At 43.2% G+C, this 26,273-nt stretch overlaps 1 protein-coding gene across 1 annotated transcript; it reads left to right on the top strand.

Annotated features, from left to right (window-relative positions):
- Window positions 1-24,784, top strand: LOC142143633 (sex hormone-binding globulin-like). Its single transcript, XM_075201617.1, has 8 exons — window positions 1-143; window positions 2,227-2,336; window positions 13,420-13,609; window positions 17,400-17,567; window positions 18,015-18,180; window positions 19,252-19,394; window positions 19,516-19,741; window positions 23,860-24,784. The coding sequence occupies exons 1-8, from the start codon at window positions 33-35 to the stop codon at window positions 23,988-23,990; spliced, it is 1,245 nt and encodes a 414-aa protein (XP_075057718.1). The 5' UTR covers window positions 1-32; the 3' UTR covers window positions 23,991-24,784.
- Window positions 24,785-26,273: the final 1,489 nt, after the last annotated feature.

Raw genomic sequence — 26,273 nt, 5'->3', positions numbered from 1 at the left:
TGTGACAGCCATTCACACTCACAGCATCTAAAATGAGGCTTCTCAGCTGTGTACCCGTTCCTGTCATCCTGTTCTTGCTGTCCTATGGAGATTTTACAGCAGGAACCCCGTTATCTGACCCCAACCAGGATCACACAGAACAGGTAACACTTAGTACAGCTCACCTATGTTTAGAATAATATATTCTACAGTACAATACAAAACCAAACTAGTGTCTCTAAGAAACCTGCAGTGACCCATAACAGCCAATCAGACAATTGTTTCCATTGTTTAACTTGCTCTAGATCAATCAAAGCTGATTTAGAATTGGTTGCTGTGGGTGATGGGGTTATTGCACACCTGCATCTAGCACTTTTACATAAATATCTCCCCAATGGGTCTTTCTTCATAAACATTGCATTTTGCCTTTGACTTCACTTGTCCTAAGTGTGACACTGTTGTGCCAGCAAATGTTTCACATAATAATTTGACATAAACTGAGAAATATTAATGTTAATGTAGCCTATATCATCCATTAGGTTTTCTTTATAGAGGTAGAGCCATTTTTAATTTACAAGTAATAATTTTCTTCCTGTATTACCTATCTTTTACTCATTCAGAAGCTTCTAGGTATTGTTTCCTTTCTGAAATCTATTTTCTTTCGTTTCTGAGTGAGTTTTAGGTCAATGTGGTGGTGTGTGTATTGGTATAAAGTATATATTGTTATTCTGTGTTCCTCAATGTTATCAATTTCCCCAATAAAAAGTGGGTGATCACAAGATTAATAACCTATTTCTGTTCAAATACAGTGTATGAATTAATAATCTGTATTGATTGAAGAATTGATCCATTATCACCTTTATTATATAATTATATCATGTCTTGTTTATATTATATAATGGCATTTTAGTGACTATACTTATTGGGCAGTAAGCTTTCTGTCATTGATGATGTGTTAACAAATTTGTCTGCTTTCATATTTGACTTCATAATTATATTTTTCTATCATTAATTTGTTTTACACTTGTTTGTGTACATTAAGTTTGAATGGATAGAGTGGTGTTTATATGTTAATATATTGAAGCTACTTTTCCTCTATACCTTTCTCTATTGGCAGTGAAATGTCTATGTTGACCAAGGAAGAAAATATATGTTGCAAATACATTTTAATCTTACATTAGGAACCACCATGCATTGTAGCATAGATAAATGCAGAACAGTAAAGTTGTCTAACTGAATAGGTCTGATGAAGATATGCAAGTTATCTCAAAAGCTTGCTCAGTTCTATTCAGTTAGTGAACGGAAGGAGTCGCGTTAACTATTTTTGCTGGCACTAGCTGCATGTATTTTCGCCAGAATCCGGCACATTTGTTTTACCATTATATCCCTTTTGTTGAGGTCTACAGAGCGTGTAGCAGTTTTAAACCACTGTGACATAATGCTTCTATGACAAAATGTAGCTGTAACAAAATGTTTCTGTGACATGCCATCATCATTTTGTAGTCACTTTTTTTATTTTTTATTTAAATCATTGCAACTAATGCATCAGTGTCCAGACATGAATATTTTATCGACAGAATACCAATTTATGTTTTTGTTTTTCTTTTGTCTTCCCCGAGTGCTATACATCCACTTCACATTTTCCGCAGTTTGATGCAGATAGGATAACAATGGTGCTTACTGTTAACAAGGTTGAAAATGTTTTAAATGGAAATTACTTCAATGGAAGTTAATATATATTTTATAGCAGTACATAGGTGAATTGGAATCAAGTTTAACAGATTCAGTTATGTTTATGTTGCATTATTTTTCTGCTTGCCATTGCTTTTAATGAAAAACTTCTATCAGCAACTGAGTAAATTTTTAAGACTGCATTAAACGCAGTCAAATTTTATGGCTTGCAGCAATGGTAATTGAGCACATAGCCACAAACAATAACAATAGAAGTGTGGTTTATGCCAGGAATAAAATTAATAACAAAGTAACTGAACCATTGTTATTATAACCAGTAAAATGTTTCAGATTTGCAGTTTACGTTTATCCAGGGATGATCTTCAGATTGGTCTGCGTGGTTGATGTCACCTGTTTACTAAAACGTCCAAAAGTTGACTTTTGATGGCAATTCATTTTGTAATGACCCAGTACCTGTCATATCAGAAATTCATCCCAGTGTCTACCTCTCTTATAATTAGTAGGAATAAGCAAGTCTTTGGCAGTCAAGTAGTTACTAGGGTATGTGTTTTTCAGGTCTCCTGTTCTGCTGGAAAGCCGGTAAGATCCACAGACAGTCTGTACCTGGGGAATGGAGATGCACAGAACGTTCTGCGTCTTGAATTCCAACTCTCCGACTTAACTAGGTATCAAACATATCATTATGTTCAATAACCATCTGGCATCTGTGGATAGTCTGGGGAGGATACAATATGTGATGTATTCACGGGATAGTGTCCAACAGCAAGAGAGGCAAATACAGATATGAAAGTTGACCTAATAGAGCAAATTTATTTGATCAAATCTATGTCCCACTTTGGATTCTGCATGATATTCCGCTCTCAGGTGGGGCATACACCTCCCTGGAAGCGGAATTGTTGTTGTATATTATTCATAATATATGATCATGGTGTTCGTATATATCTAAATGCCTATAAATACTATCTGCAGTAACAGTGCTTCAGTGTTCATTAGGCAAAAATGTGTATTGTAAGGAATAATGCAACCCCTAGTGTAAATAATTATGGCTATTAGAAGTTGCCTCACAGTTCTGGGACCTGTATAAAAGCACCTGACCTACAGCATCTTACTTTCATATGGTCACAGAACTCCTCAGTGACTTCTACACTCCGTATCATTTACAATAGGGAATGCAGTATCCCATATTTCCCCTATAGAAGTGTAGGTCTCTAGTCCTGTGGGATCTATACCATGTTTACTGATAATAAGGGTGTACTCACTATATACATCACCTATTACGTGTCTAGGTCTAGCATGGAAATTGTTTTGTTTATTTTACTACTTACACTTTATCTGCAACATGATCCAGGCCACATTTTCAATATATGCAAAATGGAGCTCATGCATAGAGTGGCAGCCACTAGCTGTGGCACCTGCTCAGCATTTCAATATCATGTTCCAACCAACACCCTGATCCTGGATCTCTAATACCAGAGTGGGGAGAGGTTGCTGGTCTGTAGTCTTATGTGTTGTGCAATTGACTAACGCCAGAGATATGATAACAAGAGTGCAGTATGATGAGTGCAGTAGGCCAGTGGGAGTAGTCCCGGCACTTACTGACAGGCTGCATAGTACATCTATATCGTTTCATGTACAACTATCTAGTTCGGACGGATGCACACTGTACCCAATTGTAATGTGCTAAGAATATGGGTGCTAAGACCATGCGATGCTTCCATTTGTGCTAGCATGTAAAGGGCACAGAGAAGGGGAGGTTGGGTACAAAGTACATAAGCCTTCCTTTGGGGCCTAGCCGTGGCATATTATAGTGGTGGACGGCATCCCCAGCACCATCTGCAATCTCAGCTATGGCACAGTAAAGGCTGGACAAAGTGACTATACTGTCCAATAACTTCCTATTGGTTAACACAGTCACGGCCCACCCATGATGTTAGCGCAGCATCGCTTTTAGCCTAGGCTGCATGTGCAACTTGTGGGGGTCCTCACGGCCTCACACCCTGAGGCCCTGCGTGCCAAGAAGCAGCGGTACCAGGACTTGGAATGACTCTTGGCAGTGCTGCCCTCATGTTTCCCAGTTTTACCTAGGCAGTCTGTTTTCCACCATTTGTTTCACTCAGAACACTTATTTTCCAATCGGTAAAATTCCCGATTAACTGACATTGACAAAACAAGTTATAATAGTTAATCAATGGGTATATCCCAACATACTATGTTGGAGAATCAGAAGACACTCTCTGAAAAAGGATGTGTGATCACGTCACTTTATGGGAGTGACACCCCCTATCCTAAAACACTCCACCATCCTGAATAACTGTGCAGAATAATGATGAACAGGTCAAACCTTCCAACATTCCAGCTTTTGGGACAAAATCCTAGCTATGGGTACAGCAGGACAGTCTACTAGAATATTGAATTTGTCTCACCTACATTTGGACAGTTAGGATGTGTGTAACCAGGGGCAAACGCAGGATTTCAAAAGGGGGATTTCCAAATGTTTGTAAGGGGAAGCCTATGTAACAAGCATCATGGTGGTAATTGCACCGCTACAATACCTGTTCTATTATTGCCATCACAGGATGGAGACAACAGATTCAAATAGTTTGTAAACAATATATTCTTGGAATAAAGCATTTTTAATGAAAGGTTTTAAAATAAATATATATATCTTTTAATAAATGTAATCTATTTTTTTAACTTATTTTTCCCACAATGCTGTAACTGAAAGCCCTATATACTTAGTATAGCTTACAGCTATAAAACTCCTACGTATCGCTGAACTGGGGGCCCTATTTATAAATAGGCCCCAGTGTCTCAAATATACTTTATAGCATAGTAACAGCCACTCACCTCTCAGCAGAAATGCTGTGGTCCCTGTTGATGGGGTATAAGGGGCGCCATCTCTGCTGTGTTACGCTCAGGCTGCGTCACGTGACGGGCATGAAATCTTGCATGCACCCCTTTCTTTCTTACTGATCTTTCTGCGACCGCAGACAGCTTCAGCATACCGTGCAGATACCGCTTTCAGGGTGAGGGGTTTATGGACAACTGTAAAATACCCCTAGGAGCCCACCTGGCACACATATTTAATCAGAGCCGGATTTATACCTCATGGGGCCCTAGGCAAGATACTGGTTTGGGCCCCCCTCCCTGAAACAGTCCATAGCATATACTGCTATAGTTAAGTAGAAGGTTAAGCTATCTGCCGTCACACATCACGCTGCACCCCCTGCATCACACATCGGCCACTGCATCACACTGCTGCCCCTCATTACTGTCCCTCATCACACTGTGCCCTCCTATCATTACACTGCATCACACTGCTGCCCCTCATTACTGTCCCTCATCACACTGTGCCCTCCTTTATCATTACACTGCATCACACTGCTGCCCCTCATTACTGTCCCTCGTCACACTGTGCCCTCCTTTATCATTACACTGCATCACACTGCTGCCCCTCATTACTGTCCCTCATCACACTGTGCCCTCGTTTATCATTACACTGCATCACACTGCTGCCCCTCATTACTGTCCCTCATCACACTGTGCGCTCGTTTATCATTACACTGCATCACACTGCTGCCCCTCATTACTGTCCCTCATCACACTGTGCCCTCGTTTATCATTACACTGCATCACACTGCTGCCCCTCATTACTGTCCCTCTCATCACACTGTGCCCTCCTTTATCATTACGTCCTTATATCCTTTATGACAGCACACCTGCTTCTGAGGTGACCAGACGTGTCTGCTGAGCGTTCCGCTGGAGCCCTGCATGTTCGGCCATCTGGGCCCCGAATTTTCTTACCTGGAGATGCCTCAGCATGCTGCTCATCTCTGACCTCCTCACACCCCTCCGTGGCTGCGTCCTCCTCGTGGTCTCTCACCTGGTCCTGACTCCCGGCCGCCGAGACGATTGTGAAGGGAGACTCCTGGCCCTGCCTGAGCCCGTGACCGCCGCTTCCGGGTCCCGCCGCCTGTTCTCCTGACCGCCACTTCCTCCTACCTCCGGCTGCCGCTACTTCCTCCTACTGCAGGCCGCTGCTTGGGCCTACCATCCAGCTGTTCCCTGCTCCTGCTGTCTCCGGTCGGATCTCGGGGTCCCGCCGCCTCCAGCTGTCTCGGGCTCCTAACGCCTCGCTGCTGCCAGCAGTCTCCTGCTTGTTGCCACCTACTGCCTCGGCTCTCCACGCCGCCATCACCTCCTGCCTCTGTCTCCTGATGCCTCCTGCTCCGGTCCCCTCAGCCAGTCTCCTGATGCCTGACGCCTTATGCCTCCCTGGCCCGGTCTCCTCAGCCAACCTCCTGTCGCCTGATGCCTCCTGGTTCGGACTCCGTTTCCCGCTCCTCCAGCCCTGCCTGACTCAGATGGAATTCCACGTGCCGCTCCCTGATCTGGACCTTTTCCCGCCTGCTCTGGACTCTGTGGATCTCTTTGGACCTCCTCCCTGCTCTGGATCTTCTCCTGCCTGGTGCTCCACTGTGATCCACCCACCGCTGACCCCTGTTCCTGTGGACTCTCATCCCAGTCCTCCTGCTCCCGTGGGCACCCATCCTGGACATTCTGCTCCCGTGGACACTCATGATCCGGATGTACTGGTGATCACTCTGCTCTCCTGATTGTCTGCTTCTCTGACTGTTATTGCACTATTTTTCAGCTGCACATGACTGTTTTGCTCTGATTATCCGTTTGCTCTGCCTTCTCATTCCCCACTATTGCTGTACCTTATTGCTTTAATCGGTCATTTATTATTATTGTTATTGTTCCCCATCCACTGTTCTATTATCATTGTTCCCCATCCACTGCGCCTCATAGTACCTGTACATTAGCCTCCTCTTCTGAGTGCACCTCACCTCTCCCCCCTCACTCTGTCCCCTCCTCTCTCCTGTGTTGCTCCCTGCTCCCCTGTGTTGCTCCCTGCCCCCTGTCTCCCACCATGCCGCCCCGCTCAGCTCCTATACCCATCCACTCTCCTCGCCACTTTCATGGTCCCACCTCTCATTGTCCCATCTCTCACCCCCCCCCTCGCTCCATCAACCCTGATAATCTTATCCACATCTCCCCTCTTCCCTCCCTCCCTCCCCTTCTCATGTGCCCTTTGGAACGCCAGGTCCATCCGAAACAAACTCCCCTCCATCCATGACCTCTTCATCTCCAACTCTCTTAACCTCCTCGCCATCACTGAAACCTGGCTCTCCTCTTCTGACACCATCTCACCTGCTGCTCTCTCCTACGGGGGTCTCTCCTTCACCCACTCCATCAGACCTGACGAATGTCCAGGAGGCGGAGTGGGCCTCCTCCTATCCCCTACCTGCACCTTTCGGGTCATTCCCACTATACCTTCACTCTCTTTCTCCTCATTTGAAGTACACTCCATCCGTCTCTTCTCCCCCATACACCTCTGCGTCTCTGTCATCTACCGTCCCCCTGGCCCCACCTCCCATTTCCTTGACAACTTCGCTGCCTGGCTCCCTCACCACCTTTCCTCTGACCTTCCCTCCATCATTCTTGGTGACTTTAACATCCCCATTGACAACTGCTCTGACCCCGCCACCATCAAACTTCTCTCCCTTTCCACCTCTCTAGGCCTCACTCAGTGGACCTCTTCCCCCACCCACTGTCTTGGTCACTCCCTGGACCTCATCTTCTCTCATCTCTGCGATCTTTCTGACTTCTCCAACTCTCCCTTCCCACTCTCCAACCACCATCTCCTCTCCTTTACTCTGTCCTCCTCCCAGGCTCCCACCTCGCCAAAATCTACCTTCACTAGGCGCAACCTTGACGCCATTGACCCCGCCTTATTCTCCTCCTCTCTCGATACTCTCCTTTCACCTCTTCCCTCCCTGGCCTGCCCTGACCAGGCCTCCTCTCTCTACAACCTCTCCCTCATTACTGCCCTGGATGCTGTCGCCCCGGCCTCCTCTGTCCGCCAGCGACGCCTCATTCCCCAACCCTGGCACTCCAAACTCACCCGCTTCCTCCAGATGTGTTCTCGCACTGCTGAACGCCTCTGGAGGAAATCTCGCTCCCTGGCCGACTTCCTTCACTTTAAATTTATCCTCCCCTCATTCTGCTCCGCTCTCTCCCTTGCTAAACAATCCTTCTTTAGGTCCCTCATCTCTTCTCAGTCCTCCAACCCCCGCCGCCTCTTTGCCACCTTCAACTCCCTCCTCTCTCCACCCCCCCACCTATCCCGACTTCCCTCTCAGCTTCTGACTTCGCCACATTTTTCTCTTCCAAAATCGAGGCCATCAGACTGAACATCTCCTCCTCCCATCCCCCTCCATCCTTCCTCTTCCCCTCACCTCCCCCCAACAACCAACTCTGGTGCTCCTTCTGCCCCACTTCAAGTGAAGAAGTGCGTTCACTTATTCCATCCTCTCCATCCTCTACCTGTCCTCTCGATCCTATCCCCTCTCGCCTCCTCCGCTCGCTCTCTCCCGCTGCCTGCTCTTACCTAGCCCACCTCTTCAACCTATCACTCTCCTCTGGCGTGGTCCCCTCCTCATTTAAACACGCTCTCATCTCTCCCATCCTCAAAAACCCAATCTTGACCCCAACTCTCCTGCTAACTATCGCCCTATCTCACTTCTCCCCTTTGCCTCTAAACTACTTGAGAGGATTGTCTGCAGCCGCCTTACCAGACACCTCTCGGACTATTCCCTCCTCGACCCTCTCCAATCTGATTTCTGCCCCCTGCACTCCACCGAAACTGCCCTGGCCAAAGTTACCAATGATCTACTTTTAGCCAAATCCAAGGGTCACTTCTCCCTACTCATCCTCCTCGACCTTTCTGCGGCCTTTGACACCGTAGACCACCCCCTCCTGCTACAAACCCTCCTCTCTCTTAGCTTATCTGGGTCTGTCCTCGCCTGGTTCACCTCATACCTCGCTAACCGCTCCTTCTCTGTATCCATGTCTGGCTCCTCCTCCACCCCCTCCCCTCTTCCTGTCGGAGTCCCTCAGGGCTCTGTTCTTGTCCCTCTACTCTTCACTCTATACCTCCTCCCTTGGTGCTCTCATCTCCTCCTTCGGTCTTCAGTATCACCTTTATGCCGATGACATCCAACTCTACACCTCCTCGCCTGATCTCTCCCCCACCCTCCTCTCTCGTGTATCCGACTGCCTCTCTGCCATCTCCTCCTGGATGTCCTCCCGCTTTCTCAAAATTAACATCTCTAAAACTGAACTCATTGTCTTTTCTCGCCCCAGGCTCCCCTCCCACCACGACCTCTCTATCACTGTCAACAGCACCACCATCTCTTCTGTCACCCAACTTCACTGCCTGGTCGTTACCTTCGACTCCTCTCTCTTTTGCACCCCACATTCAATCCCTCGCCCAAGCCTGTCGCTTCCAGCTTCGCAATGTTGCCCGCATCCGGCCCTTCCTCTCTCAGGATGCCACCAAAATCATCATCCACGCACTCATTATCTCCCGCCTCGATTATTGCAACCTCCTCCTCTCTGGCCTCCCCCTCTGCCACCTTGCCCCCCTCCTGCTCTATTCTCAATGCGGCTGCAAGACTCATCTTCCTCTCTCGCCGCTCCTCCTCCGCATCCCCCCTCTGCCTTGCCCTTCACTGGCTCCCCATCCCCTACAGAATCCTTTTCAAACTCCTGACCACCACATTCAAGGCTCTTTCCCAGTCCACTCCCCCCTATATCTCTAACCTCCTCTCCATTCACACTCCTGCCCGCTCCCTGCGCTCGGCCAATGACCGTCGCCTCTCCTCCACCCTGGTCACCTCTTCCCACTCCAGAATCCAGGACTTCTCCCGTGCAGCCCCCCTTCACTGGAACAACCTCCCTCGCTCCATCCGTCTCTCTCCCAATCTAAGCTCCTTCAAACGAGCACTTAAAACTCACCTCTTCCTTAAAGCCTACCATCCTTCCACCTAACCCATATTCCCCTCTCTCCTCCTGGCCCCTTCTCCCTCCCATATGCATCAACTGACTCCCTTTGTGCCTGAGTCTTGTTTACCCTCCCTTAGGATGTAAGCTCACTTGAGCAGGGCCCTCTTCCCTCCTGTATTCATACCTGTTCTTCTGCTCTGTCCTTACTGCATTAGCCTGCCTGGAGCCTCTAAAGTTTGGTATTTATTGTTTATTGTTCAATAATGTCTTACCCTGTATAGTCTACTGTTTTGTACAGTGTACGGCGCTGCGGAACCCTTGTGGCGCCAAACAAATAAAGGATAATAATAATAATAATACACTGCATCACACTGCGGCTCCTCATTACTGTCCCACTCATCACACTGTGCCCTCCTTTATCATTACACTGCATCACACTGTGACCCCTCATTACTGTCCCTCTCATCACTGTGCCCTCCATCATTACACTACATCACACTGTGGTCCCTCATTACTGTCCCTCTCATCACACTGTGCCCTCCTTTATCATTATACTGCATCACACTGTGGTCCCAGCAGTTAAAGAATAATATTTTGTCAAAGAATCTAGCAGAATTTTGAATTATGCTGGTCATATGCTCCATACGATGAATATTAAGCTCAGTGGTCGAAGTGGAAATTTAGAAGTGGAGTTATGAAAAATATAATTGGAATGTAAACAAGTGAATGGAATTTTATTATTTTACAATGAAGGCAGTATGAGAAGTAGCGGTATGGCCTACTACAATATACACCCCACTTCCACCACTGCTTACCTTTCAATTCACACAAATTGTACCTTATCTTTAACTAAATTTAGGTATTATTAATAATAATTAACATGTCAAGAAGCTGCAGTATATTATGTGTGAGGGAAGGGGGAGTCTTAATATAATGTGAGAGGTAGGCTATTAATTTAATGGTGGAGTGCATGTGGGGGCTAATTATTGGGTGCTATTTTATTTGTGGGGTGATGGTGGGGCAATTTAATTTAATAGTGGGGCCTATCAATTTAAGATGGGATGATTGGACCTTTAATTTAATGCTGTGGTGGTTTGGGAGCTGTTAATTGAATGTGGAGCTGTTTGGAGAAAATTAGGTATATTCTTTAAATATGAATTATTTAATGCCTGGGATGGTTCTGGAAAATGGTTATATTTATTAAATGTAAATGATATTTAATTTATTGCTGGGGCTGTTTGGAGGGAGGGAAATAGATTTATTTTTTAAATGGGAACATTATTAATTTTATATTGGAGCTGGTTGGAGGGAAATTGGTCTATTTATTAAATGTGTATGCTATTAATTTAATGTTTGGGCTGGAGGGAGGCCTTCTTAAAAAATGTGGGTGCTATATTGATTTAACACCGGGGCTGGTTGGAGTTTTCTACATTTTATGTGGAGGGGGGCAGCCCAGCAGAAATCTTGAATTCTGGCGTGGGATGTGGTGATCAGAGTGGAGAAGAGGCGACGGTCATTGGCCAATCGCAGGCAATGGGAGGGAGTGTGAATGCAGAGGAGGTTGGAGTTTGAAAAGGATTCTGTAGGTGAAGGGGTGCCAGTGAAGGGCAAGGCAGAGGGGGAGACAGAAGAAGAGCGGCGTGAAAAGAAGATAAGTCTTAGAGCAAAAGGGGGGGGGCAAGGTGGGAGAAGGGGGGGAGGCTGGTAAGGAGAAGGTTACAGTAATCGAGATTGGAGATGATGAGTGCATGAATGATGGTTTTGGTGGCATCCTGAGATAGGAAGGGTTGGATCCGAGCTATGTTGCGTAGTTGGAAATGACAGAATTGAGCAAGAGATTGGATGTGTTGAGTAAAAGAGAGGGATGAGGGTGACACCTTAGCAGAAAGGTTTGGGAACAAAAGAGATGGTGTTGTTGACAGTGATAGAGAGATCAAGGTGGGATTAAAGTTTAGTGGGAGGGAAGACAATGAGTTCGGTTTGGAAATGTTGATTTTAAGAAAGCGTGAGGACATCCAAGAGGAGATGGCGAAAAGGCAGTCAGATACATGAGAGTGGAGGAAGGGGAAAAAAATCAGGGGAAGAGATTTAAGGTTGAATGTCATTTGCGTAAAGGCGATATTGAAGACCAAAGAAGGTGGGGGGAAGAACCCGAGGTGGATATAGAGAAGGAACTGTTGGTGAGGTAAGAGGTGAACCAAGCGAAGACAGAACCAGAGAGACAGAGAGAGAGAACAGTCTGCAATAGGAGGGGGTGGTCCACGGTGTCAAATAAATCATCAGAACAAAGTTCTCTGGGCTCCTTTTTTATCACAGAGTGTATAGTTTTTTTTTTACACTTCTCTATACATTTAAGGAGTTACTGCTAGTGATAGCATTTGTCATGGGGCATTTAAGGGGATAAGTGACTGTGGCAGCTAAGCAATACTCAACAGCCAAAACGATCATATATAGGTAAATCAGAGATTTTATCACAGTAATTTTGTTGTTGTGATTGTGCAAAAAAAATGGATGTGATTCAGGCCAGGGCACTAGTTATGTAGAGTCTGTGTAATAAACAATAATAATAACCAATAGGCAGCTGCTGGTAATGACCTACATAATATGGGTCTGTGCAACGCATTCAGCATCCCGCATGGGTAACCTCAGACGTCCTGAAGATAATCAAGTGGGAAATAGATTATAGTGACTCCAGGGTGAATCACTTTGATCATATAGCCAGGGTTCTGGAACACACCTGACTTGCCATATGTTAGAATGATAATACTATCACCAAATCTGTGATGACCTGACTACAAAGATGTCATATTGTTATGAGGCCTAAGGTGTGAACTGCCTTTAATATTCTAAAAACAGGTATGTGTCAAATCCCTGTACTGGTTGCCACAGACTCCTCAGAAAAGATCCTAGTACAAATGAACGCATCAGCATTCTCCACCATGGAGAACCACCATAGCCACAGTGTGTGCCCTTAACTGCAGCCCTAACTATATGGGAGGGAATTCACAATCATTAGTTCCTTAGCTGGAGCCACAGGACTACAGGGGACAGTGGGTTATATTGCAATATCAGCCTCACCTGTATAAAATTACCAAATTGGCAGGTTTAAAGCTCATCTATGTAAAGTTTGTCCTCAGAGATAAGTTAAATGCCATTAAATTAAAATTTGCCTGAGTCATTAAGAGAAGTAAAGCAACAAAATAGTAGCTTTGCACCTTGGTAAAACCAAGTTGCATTGGAGGGGGAGGTCAATTTAAAATGTGGGGACAGATTTATATTATGTCCTAAATCAGCTTTAAATTTCAGTGTAAAAGTAATGCTGTCAAATACTTGTGTGCTACATGAAAAAGCAGCCAGTATTTTCCTTACATGCGAAATAATAAACTAGTTTGCACCCCTGGCACTATAACATGGTTTGTCCAGGAGCAAAGTTACTCATTTTTTTTTTGCTTTACTTTCCTTAATGACTCATGCCCAGTATGTAGAAAAAAGTGGTCTAGCTTTAGTAGTCTATTAACTTGACACTTTTAACAACATGTGATGTTTTCAGGAAACTTTCATTTGACAACACTGATCATATATGTATAAAACATAGGTTTAATGCAGCTATTTAGTAAAATGTGTTGTGTTATGCACATTTAATTATAGCTCTCCAGGTAGCAGGGACTTGTAGGTTCATGCCAGCTGGAGAGACTGCACTTCCTACTTCTGATTTCTTGGAATGTCCAAGCAGAGCTGACAGCCAATATAGGGAGCAAAGGATCTTATGAAGCTCAAAAATGGCCCTTTTCATTTAAATGACCTCACTACTGTGTTTATTGTGAGCCTGGATGTATATTATTGTCTGGTGTCCTCTTTGTGTACTCCATTCATGTGATGGCTACCCTTATTCCACAGTAATCTCTCCTCCTTTGATTTCCGGACCTTTGATTCAGAAGGTATCATTTTCTATGGAGATATTGGGAAATATAACTGGTTTGTGCTTGGAGTACGGGAGCAGCGACTAGAGGTACAGATGAGCAACGGACATGGACAAATGGTTCTCTCCAAGTGGGGGCCAAATGTGAGCGATGGTAAATGGAGAAAGGTAAGATGTGATACTAATTTATTTCAGGGTTGTCCTATGGACTTTATCAATTGCACTGAAAATCCCAAAGGGACTTATTTTGAGTCCGTCACATTTTTTCTCCAAACACACGAGTAAAAACGTTGCCGCATAAATTATGTGTCTCACGATATGTCCAAATTTAAAAACAGCAGTATTTCTATGTCAGGTGTACGTCAGGCATACAAACGGGTATACACAAGCCCAGCAATAGTGTGGAGATACAGCTTGACAGTACTAGTTATGAATGCAAAAGTCACATTAGTCTATTCATACACAATATAATGCAATGAACTGTCATTTATACAAGACAGAATAGTGTCTTGACAGAGCGGCTTGATAGTGCAGCAGGAAGCCATCTGTGTTGTACCGCGTTACTGACTGTCTTTCTACCATTTCATCCAACTCAAACTCAATCTCTCAAAAACAGAGTTCATAATAAACCCACCCACCAACAGAAGTTACCTATCTGACATTTCTATTTCTGTTGAAAACATGACCATAAATATCACACTCTGCAAGCTCGCTACCTAGCTCTGTGGTTCTTGACTCACAACTATCCTTTGTTTCCCCCTATATCTAAATCATGCTGCATGTATCTAAAAAAAGCATTTCCAGAATACGCAAAAACTTTAATTTGTGCACTCATCTCCTACATTGATTATTGCAATTCCCTCCTTACTTCTCCTAAACAGACTCAAACCCCTACGATCTATTTTGCACGCAGCAGTCAGACTGATTTTCCTTGCAAATTGTTCTTGCTCTGCTCAGGCACTCTGTCAGTCTCTATATTGGTTGCCTGTTTTTTACAGAATCCAATATAAAATTCTTCTACTAACAGGCCATCAACAAAACTGCACCAACATACATGTCCTCGCTTGTGTCAAAATGTCTCCCAACTCGACACCTCCGTTCTGCACAAGATCTGTGTCTCTTATCCACTCTCATTACATGCTGCCATTCCCAGTTACAGGACTTTTTTTGAGCTGCACCCACTCTCTGGATTTCGCTCCCCTACACAATACAACTTTCCTCTGGTCTACAAACTTTCAAGCGTTCTCTGAAAACACACCTCTTCAAGCAAGCTTATAATCTTCCTCAACCACCCTTTTAACCTCACTAGGTTACTCTACTACTACCCTTTACACAGTTCACACAAGACAACAACCCTCTCACTCCAGACCAACATTGCTGTTTGACTGGATCAAATAGCATGCAAATCACTTTTTACCTTTGCAATCTGGCTGGACTAACATGCAATATGTAGATTTGACCTCATGTATCTGACTCCCATTGACCTATAGATTGTAAGCTTGTGAGCAGGGCCCTCTTACCTTTTTGTCTGTTTTACAGATTATTGATTATTACTGTGTTTGTCCCCAATAGTAAGGCGCTACGGAATGGTGGCCATCATTACGTATCTTTACGAAAGTCTGCAAATACCTGCAAGAGAGATGCCTCCCAAGGAGTGTATTTTAGAGGATATGTCTCATTAATTCATATCTTAAGGGGGCATGCTACACTTTCATGTATAAGCTCATACTGCATTCAACCTACACTTTCCCACATCCCGTGCTGCCTCTACACATGTAAAGGGACGCAAGTCTAAGATAAACATAAACTAACATTTCGGTACACATATGCAATGCGGAAATGTGTATATTCACGATCCACAAATGAAAGAATGTTGAACTCTAAGTCCCAAAGGGACAGATTCAATTACAAGCAATGTCCGGTTAAAACCTTGCATAGATATTACAACATTCTGATGGGACATCGCAGCTAATTGAATCAACTACAAAGTGTCTAAGTCGGTGCTCATCTCATGTCCTGAATAACAACCTGGGATAGTAGCATTAGAATAAAAACTTTAAAGAAGAAAAAGTCTAGTTATCTTATAATAATATAGATACCAGCTGAATACCCTCAGCAACATGTTTTCAATAATCATTTACTAAAAAAATAACGGTATCTCATAGGTAGAATTCATGTACGGTATTCTGGTTTTAAATGGAAATTTGTACTTTTGGATGAGGAAGAATTAATTGACTCATACACAGCATTCACATTCAGTAGTAAATGCAATGTTTTTCCCTATAAGAACCTTCTGTGCTTTTCCACCAGGTCTTTGTGTCATCATTCTTCATTTTTATGATCCTAGGATACAACAAAAAGATGTTTTCTGTATACAATTGAATCAAATGCATAGAGCACAGGAGAGCTCTGTTAAGACAAATAAACAACTAATATAAATACATGGCTGAAAAGCCTAGATGGTAGAACAAGAATGCAATGTATATGTATTAAACGGTTAGATGTAAATGTATTGTCCTTTAAAGCAGGAAACATCTTTTCACGTGGACTTTTAATGTGGATCTGCGATGTTCACACCCTTATAGACATACTCAACAAAATGCAGCCTGACCATTCACTAGATACTGGGGTATTCAATGAAAGTGGTTGGAACTACTATACATTTATCCAGCATATTTTATTTTCTTTAAAAAAGTATTTAAAGCTGTAGCACCAGATACTACATATTGTGACAAAGAATATTATTTTGCTACACCTCACCTGCATAGGGACAGGTAAGGTCCTGGGAAGTCTGTAGGTATAGGCTGCGGACAGGGTTACATTCTTACAAACTAAGACTCCTAGGTGGAACATACACAAGTGGGGGACAGGGTCTAATGAAGTATTTATACCTGTGTTGTTCATTTGTGCAATGTGACCGATGCTAGCTAGTTGACTGGTGACTAGGCATAAGGACTGTGTCTAGCCAGAGTTAGGGTCACCTGGTCTCATCCTTATGAAAGTGTGCTGTCTTATTGGTAATGTGAACAATAAAAGCATCATTTAATCAAGCAAGAACTTGTATGTATCATCTGCCAGGTGTCAGCATCACAATATATTTTGCTAAGTTGGTGATTACTGTACCTGGATCCCTGTGGCCTGTGCCACTGTGCAGGTGGGGTGTGAGCGTGAAGTCCTGTCAGAAGCTGCAATCAAGATTTCTTGCTCACATCCCATCTGTCCCCTCTCCCAAGTAGAGGAACCGCAGGGGCTCACCCACATTGCAATTTGTTTGATATTTAGGATAGTGTGTTCTAGCATACTACATTATTGTAATGAACTGGATTAACATAATTGCACTTTTTTATGGTCACCAAACACCATATGCTGAGGAGAACTTTAAAAAACACTCAAGCTTATGTACTCAGGAAAGGCTGCAGTTCCAACTGGAAAAGAGAGAATATTCCTTATTGCAGATGCTTGTAAATAGCCTCTGTTTATTCAGTTTCCAGCTAATATGTGTTTGTCTATTTTGCCCCCTTCCTAAAGGTGAAATCTGGCCCAGAGAATGCATAGAGAATACATATATTTTCTGTATATATTTGGAATTAAATATTTGGTACGGGATAAAGTATCTTTAAAAATAACATGATATGCGCTTGAAGTCTTTGTCTTATGTGTATTTGAATGTTTCTTGTGTTATTGTTTGTTGTTTCTTTTTTGATTGTTTGTTTATGGGCTGTTCTGACTGATTTATTGGATCTACATTATGCACTGTACTCTGTTGTAACTGCCATGTTTGTTACATATTCTTTTACTAAAAACTTAATAAAAAACTTTTAAGTTAAAAAAAAAAAAACATGATATGGAGCACATGCATATGTTTACTGTAGCAGAAGACCACTTTACAGTGGAAGTGGTTTGGAGACATTGTAAGGACTGACTGTAGTCTGCTTAATGGTACTTGGCTGTCTTCTAGGTGACTGTGGACAGTGCTATCAACACTATTGATGTGAGAGTGGACGGGGAGGTTGTGGTGATGTTGACGCATCATGTGAACAATGAACTTATGTCTCGGAGCCTCTCAACGCTCCGCATCATCCTGGGTGATCTTCCAGTGGACTACAGTGTGCAGCTTCTCAGGCCGGTACTAAGTCGCCACGAGACCCTTTACTACCATGTTACTAGTAGCCCAGTGATGTAATGACACTAGCAGTTTGTTACTTTATTATAAACAATATTATAGTACTAATAAGTACCAAGATGTTTTTCTAGTCTCTTTTTAAACCCTGTATTATCCGTTCAATAATACAAGTTGGTGGGGTTGTGGAGTTGGTGAACTCCTCATACCAGGAAATTTTCATTTGTGGGTCCCTTAAATTATTTGCAAGAATGTAAATGTGCAGGCATTCAGGCCAACCAATCAGCAATGAGCTTTGACGGCTCTAGTGCTTGCTAGCGTAATACAAGCATGTGATTGGTTATTTTAGGTTACAGCTCATGCGTACCTATGTTAATAAATGACCCTCTACAAGAGTAACACAGAATTCCATGGCTATGTAAGTGATCTCAGCTCTGTGCTGTCTCTGCTCAGATGCTTCCTGCTCTAGATGGGTGTATGCGTAACTGGGCCTGGGTGAAGAAGAACACACAAGCCCTAGATAATGCAATGGAGATGGATGAGAACCGACGATGCTTTAGAAATGAGGAGCCAGGTTCTTTCTTTCCTGCCCATGGGTATGCCCTATTCAAAGCAGCCTGTAAGTTGTCGTCACTCTGTCGCTGTTGTTTCAGCCTTTAATTGTTAGCGAGGCTGTATGTAAATGTGTCTATCTTCATATGCTCGTATGCTTGGTAATATTTATTTTTCATTAGCAAGTTTAGACTCCAGATTACTCTCTGACATGTCCTCCAGTAAACACAAGAAATCTGATGTGCAGTTTTTCTTCCATGGCTAAAGCATTAAATCTAGTGGCAATGAATAGGCAGCCATTAAAGGGGTCACAGTAGTTATTCCAACCCTGGAGTAATTGCCAATCGTTAGCTCTTGATTGTAGCATGCCCCCACTCCCGCTGCTTCTTACCTTGGCAGGTGGGAGGTGGTAGAAGCATCTTCAGCATCTCAAACTGGGTGTGTGGAATAACACTGACATGGCAGCCACATGTCTAAAGCCAGTGGCAGCTTCTCCATCATGTCACTGGCCAGTTCTCCATGCGTCCATGGATGGCCATTTTTTGGAGAAAACTGCTTCGTTTTAATGGCACTTTAATAAATATACCCCAATAGTCATTGATAAAATAGTATTATAATAAAATGTTTGGTTTTTTTTTTTGTGTTTTTTTTTTCCATTTTTACATGAAATACATTTAGCAGGAGGTTATCAATGTCAACTGCACATAAAATACATGTCTACAATTGCTGCTTATTGCACACACATGTTCTGGCATACACAGCCGTCATCATTGTCACTCGCCACTTACACCTGTCCTGTAGCTGGAGCAAGTGATACGACTGAAAAAAATGTATCTGATCTGCTGCATGCGCTACACCTTGGCACACCCTTACTGTACATTGATTACGTGCATACCCCCATTCCCCTCCCCGTTCCCCCTTTCAAATCATAGCCTGTCGAAAGTGTCATTTATGTGTGTACATGAATTGCATTCGTTGGTGCATGTTTCGGTTTCACGCAAAATACGCCATGTAAATGGATTTACGTTCTGAGTCTCTATAATGTTGTAACAATTACTTTCCAAAACACTTCATTGTGTGACTATTATGTGATCGGTAACCAATATTTTATTTGGTTTTCTTTACTTGCTACTTGCAGTGTTTCCATCAAAGGACAGTGAGCCCTGGGGTCTGTCCGTTCAAGTCTCATTCCGAGTGCTGGAGGGTGGTGGGGTTCTGCTGGGATTGTATGGAGCTGGGAATGTCACCACAATGACCATAATCTTGGATTGGGAGATACAGGTAGAAGACATCACTGTCATTAGTTTATTTAGTAATTCTGCACTGTCATTCACTTTATATGTCTTTCCTGCCTCAATAGTGGTTCCACAATCCATTCATAATGTACTGTGCTTGTCTTCAGGTTCTAAAAGTCTCTCTATTGGGCAAAGTGGAGCATTCATTGAAGTTACCGCCGGGTATATGTCTTAGAGACTGGCATACCGTGGACCTTCTGATTCAGTCGCATCAGGTTGTGTTAAGCACAGCGGAGTCTGCGGCCTCCACGGACATTCTTCCTGCAGATGTCAAGGCTTTGGAAGATATGTGGCTACATCCCGAGTCTCACGTTTCAATTGGAGGCAGTGCAGGTAACTAAGCATCATATTCTCTACCCCATTGTTTCTTAACTTTATTTATTTTTTTAGCATATGCCCTCATGTGATGGTACCCGTTTACTAAAAAATTCCTAACATGCCTCAGCAGCAGCAGAAGCTGTTTTTAACACGCCACTAAATCTGCAGCACTGTACAGAGAACTCATTCACATCAGTCTCTGCCCCACAAGAGCTTACAGTCTAAATTCCCTAACACACACACACACACACACACACACGCACGCACGCACGCACGCACGCACGCGCACGCAGAGACCAAATAAGACTCAGGTCAATTTAATGGCAGCCAATTAACCTACTACTATGTTTTGACCCACGCAAACACGGGGAAAACATACAAACTCCACACAGATAAGACCATGGTTGGGAATTGAACTCATGACCCCAGTGCTGTAAGGCAGAAGTGCTAACCACTAAGCCACTGTGCTGCTCTAAGTACCTATCTATTCATAGCACCAATATCATGGGTAAAATAATACGAAAGCATTTGTTATGCATTTAAATGTTTTAGAAATATCCCTTCTGATAAATGTAGTATGTTTTATTTTATTTTACAAATGTTAACAAAGTAATGTTGTTTTGAATCCTATTTGATTAGACACAATTACCCCTTGAATCTATATGTCACCTCTTGGGATACACATACCACAAGTTGAGAACCTAGACCAGTGATGGGCAACAGTTAACCCAAGTGCTGCATATTGCCCGCTGACCCTTCACCTGCGGTCAACAGCTGTTTCTTGCTTTATGTCTCGTCAGTCCTTTCTCTGCTTTGTGTCCTGTATGCTTAGCTCTTGCAAAAAAAGTAAGAGGCTGAGTGGTATTGTAGGGAAAGTGGGTGGTCTGAAAAGTGTTTGGGAGTGAATAGGGAGTTTGAGTGACATGTGGGTTCTAGTTTAAGGGCATGTGGTGGTGATTAAAGTACTGTTTTAACTTATTACTGAGATTAAGGGTAATGTGCAGCCTTTTCAAAGCTAGAGGTACACACATGTGGCCACTGAAATGTATAAGGTAGCCATAAGTGATCTAGAGGTAAATTTAACAAACGTGGAGGTCTTGCCCATTGCAGTCAATCATATCTACCTATAACATTCTAGATAAATGACAGCTAGAATCTGATTGGTTGCTATTGGCAACATCTCCACTTTTACTTTTTAGAAGGTGCAGAGCCGTAACTAGACATTTTAGTGCTCTGGGCGAAACAGAACACTGGTGACCCCCCCTTCCCCACAATGTACCTTTATGGCAGTAGATGCTGCCTCTCAGCAGTTAAGCATCACCGGTGTCTTCTGTCTGCTGGTGTCTTATGCTCCGTTGCTGCTTAGACAGATCCTGGAATATTGGGATCCTGTTTGGAAAAGAGATTGTTATTACTCACCTCCTGGAAAGTTTAGCAGTGAGTGAAGAATCTAGGTTTCCCTCCCCACAACCAGACAGACATTAAATCGGTAGCTTTTTCTGTTTAAACACAAGTCCAACAACTCCAGAATTTAATTATTAGCATTTACAGTTAATGTCTATTTCCCTCCATATAGCCCCAACATCAAATTAACAGCACCCGCGTTTCATAAATAAGCCTCCCATAGTCCCGAAATTAAATTAATAACATTCCCATTTAATAAACAGACATACCCCACGTAACAGCCCATACATTAAATTAGTAGCGTTCCCATCTAATTAATAGACATACTTCACCCCTCACCAGCTCCCGCCATTAACTTAATAACATCCCCATTTAATAAACCAAATTATTTCTCACCATACCCAACATTAAATGAAAAGCCTCCATATTTAACAAACAGACTGTCACCAGCCCCGACATAAAATTATTAACATTTCCATTTAATACAAATACCTATTTCTCCCACTAGCCCCAAAATCAAATTATGGCTTACAAATTTCCCCATAATAGTAATTATTATTATTTTACCGATTTTTTTACATTACTTATGTTATCATACTATGCATCATATATTTATGTACTCCAACCCCCTGCATCTCCCTCTATTCTCTCCAGACCCTCCCCCCCCATCTCCGGACTCCCCTCTCACCAGACCCGTCACTTCTCCTCTCCAGACCCCCCCCATTCACTCCAGACACCCTCCTCACCAGATCCGTCACTCTTCCTCTCCAGACCCCCTCCTCACCAGACACCTCACTCCTTCTCACCAGACCCCCCTATTCACACCAGTTCTCTCTCCAGCCCTCGCACCCTCACAGTACTGCAATACCACAACCACCTCTACCCTACAGCAATACAACCCCCACACTACAGCAATACCACCACCACCCACACTATAGTAATACCACCCCGACCCCCACACTACAGCAATACCACCACCACCCACACTATAGTAATACCACCCCGACCCCCACACTACAGCAATACCACCACCACCCACACTATAGTAATACCACCCCGACCCCCACACTACAGCAATACCACCACCACCCACACTATAGTAATACCACCCCGATCCCCACACTACAGCAATACCACCACCACCCACACTATAGTAATACCACCCCGACCCCCACACTACAGCAATACCACCACCACCCACACTATAGTAATACCACCCCGACCCCCACACTACAGCAATACCACCACCACCCACACTATAGTAATACCACCCCGACCCCCACACTACAGCAATACCACCACCACCCACACTATAGTAATACCACCCCGATCCCCACACTACAGCAATACCACCACCACCCACACTATAGTAATACCACCCCGACCCCCACACTACAGCAATACCACCACCACCCACACTATAGTAATACCACCCCGACCCCCACACTACAGCAATACCACCACCACCCACACTATAGTAATACCACCCCGACCCCCACACTACAGCAATACCACCACCACCCACACTATAGTAATACCACCCCGACCCCCACACTACAGCAATACCACCACCACCCACACTATAGTAATACCACCCCGACCCCCACACTACAGCAATACCACCACCACCCACACTATAGTAATACCACCCCGACCCCCACACTACAGCAATACCACCACCACCCACACTATAGTAATACCACCCCGACCCCCACACTACAGCAATACCACCACCACCCACACTATAGTAATACCACCCCGACCCCCACACTACAGCAATACCACCACCACCCACACTATAGTAATACCACCCCGACCCCCACACTACAGCAATACCACCACCACCCACACTATAGTAATACCACCCCGACCCCCACACTACAGCAATACCACCACCACCCACACTATAGTAATACCACCCCGACCCCCACACTACAGCAATACCACCACCACCCACACTATAGTAATACCACCCCGATCCCTACACTACAGCAATACCACCACCACCCACACTATAGTAATACCACCCCGACCCCCACACTACAGCAATACCACCACCACCCCTACACTACAGCAATACATCCATTGCCACTCCAACACTACAGCAATATCCACACAGCTATCTCTACACTATAGCAATACCCCCACCACCACCCCCACACTTCAGCAGATGACATTCTGCCCTTAGTGCACACATGGCATGGATCACACACCCACCGGGAGGTGAAGAATGGGAAGGGGAGGGACAGATCAGCCCTAGGGTGGGGCCAGCCACCATGAATCCAATCAAAGTGGGACCAGCCACTAATAGGCCTTGGTGAGCCTGATTAGCTTGGGCCGCTCAGATTACCATACCGGTCCCTTTCATAAAAAATATATAGATAACAGGAAAAAAGTTTAAAAAATGTTTTAAGTGGCCCCATGACCAGGAAATCTCCTGGTGAGGCTTATTGCCGATCTGCCCCAAGGCTGGCATTTTGGCAGCCTCTGAAGCGCCGTCCACTTGCTTCCATAAGAACTTCCATTTCTATTTGTATATATTGTATTTTTTGGGGGGAAAAAATCATATATATATTTTTTTTTAATTCATGTATTCCAGAAACATAACTAGTAAAATGTAGGTAATGCTGGCCGGTCTAACAGTAGTGCTTATACAGTCTTTGCCTTCAGAATTCCTGATGCTTACAAGTATATGTTTCACTTAATTCCATACCTCTCTTTTATTGCAGAACAAGCTGATCCCGGAGCACAATTCTCAGGTTGTCTGAAGATAACTCTGCAAGGCACAGCTGTACAGCTGGACTCAGCCCACTATATACATCCCAATGTTCGCAGCCATAGTTGCCCATTGGCAATATAGTGAAGACCCTGGAATCTTTCTTGTGTGAAGACTTCATGTTACACTTACTAGAGTTTCTGTTGTTGGTCGTTATATTGACCTTTCAGTGTTGAGTTGGGGGTTTCCTTTGAAAGTACATGAGCTTTCAGAGGCTTTATGTTCAGGGACTGGACTTTAGTCTCTTATTAAGGCTTAGTTTTGTTTCAGGTTCAGGTAATATTGTGCTAAGTTAATCTGGACATAATTGTAGTTCATGGCCTCGTGTGAGCGTTCCTAAACCTGTAAGCTGTACAACTAGTTTGTTTATAATTCACTTCTTCCGGGGTCCCAGATCAATGACATACTGACTCTTGGGGGCATAATCAATTAGGATTCCGGTCCGCGGTAACGTGCGTTACTGCGGAAAGTGCGCACTATTGCCGTTAATACGGTACCACAATAATGCGGATTTTCGTACGCAACCCTATGGGCAACTTGCGAAAAGCCACGTTATTGCGGTACCATGGACTAAGTTCGCGGCGCGATCCCGCGGACCGGAATCGTAATTGAATATGCCCCTTTGGGTCCTAGTTAAAGGCTTAGGGCCACAAATGTTAAGCTAACCTTCGGTGGTAGGGAAGGATGGTGGTTTATGTATGTTCATATATTTGAGTTGCTTGGAATTCTTGCCATGATATCTAATAAACTACACTATTCTAAATCTGTACAATTTTAACAATATATACGTGTCTATGTAGACATGAAAGCTGAATATTGGTGTTTTACTTTTGTGTGGTCTTAATTAATAATAAATATTATTTACATTTTTCTCCTAATGAGTGAATATAAGAGTTTTTTGTTATTTATCATTATTGCAAACATAGCCATGCTATATACATTTTACCGTCAGCACTGCAAACCTAGACCAAGGGTTCTTAACTTATGAATTGTGATTCAACATAGGTTGTCAAGTTACTTAGGATGGGCTGCCACATCTTTTTTTTTACAAACCAATTAATTCATCTTAATTTTATTAAAATTATTATATATTAGGTTACTATATAAAATATAATAATAATAATTATATATTATTATTATTATACTGGACCCTAAGTATATGTTTAAATAGACAACAGTAACATAATTAAAATGAAGTGATTTGTAAACTGTACAGGCAATAGGATACTAATTAACAATGAACTCCCTCCCCACTACTAGTATAGCTGAAGGCCAGATCTGTCCAATCAACTGCATTCTGAAAATAACACTGTTTGTAATAATAATTCTCATAAAGACAATGGTAAGAATCCTTAAACTAGACAAAAACACTGATAGTTCATATTTTAATATTTTATATTTATTTCATTTACTGGGTATTTAGATAATTCATATGTTTTGATTCCAAGCTGCCTTTTTCTACTACAGAACCTTCTGTGGGGTCTTTCAATTCAATGAAATTGACCTCTGGATCAACACCTAGAATTTTGAAAAATTATATACTTTTTTTTATTTATATTTTTAATAGAAGCATTTTGTAGTTACAGAAAAAAAAACAAAATAACCTCAAACATATGTTTTACAGATGCACATAAGACAGAAAAGTTATATTCTATTGATTTTTGTCTTCTATTTTTATTTCAATCTATTACTTAGTCTGAATTATTATTGTTACAAAATTCCAGTTTCAAAAAAGGGACGTGTGGTAAAACAGTTTTGTGTGATCAGAAAACCATGCTACATACTGTTATGTAGAGGGCAGCAGGTGTGGCTGGGCTGGGAACACACCCACTACTCAGTCTATGATTAGAGGACTGAACTCTTGTTGAGAAGTTTGTAGGTACCATAGAAACAGCAATTGAATGCCAGAGTCTGCCTGCACTTCCCAGACCTCTCTTCTACCAGGTAAATGCTGACTGTCTGAACACAAACAGTCATATAGTTATAAATACAAAAATTCCACATCAAATGGCGCTACAATATAAATTGAGATATATTGCACATGAGAAATAAAGTTATTAAAGGTATTATGGAGTAGTAGTCTTATTGAGACATAGTCCTCAAAGTTCATCAAAATGTTGTTTTCACAAAATATGTATATACTTTGACAAAGACCCCAGGTGGGTCAAAACGCGTTGGTGTAGTGTGGATCCTGAAACCTGAGTTCTGTTTGTGTCACCATTGAAGGAGGTTCTTCATGGAAGGAGACCCGGTTTTCAAGACCCATATATTATATATGCAGACCATCGGTCATCTCTGGTGAGCAGCCATTTCTTACTCTTTCAGGACACACTTTAAAAAGGAAAATAATACTTTGTATATTACTCT

Source organism: Mixophyes fleayi, chromosome 3, assembly GCF_038048845.1.
Source record: "Mixophyes fleayi isolate aMixFle1 chromosome 3, aMixFle1.hap1, whole genome shotgun sequence".
In the NCBI taxonomy this organism is placed as follows: domain Eukaryota; kingdom Metazoa; phylum Chordata; class Amphibia; order Anura; family Limnodynastidae; genus Mixophyes; species Mixophyes fleayi.
This window is presented reverse-complemented; position numbering and strand designations above follow the sequence as displayed.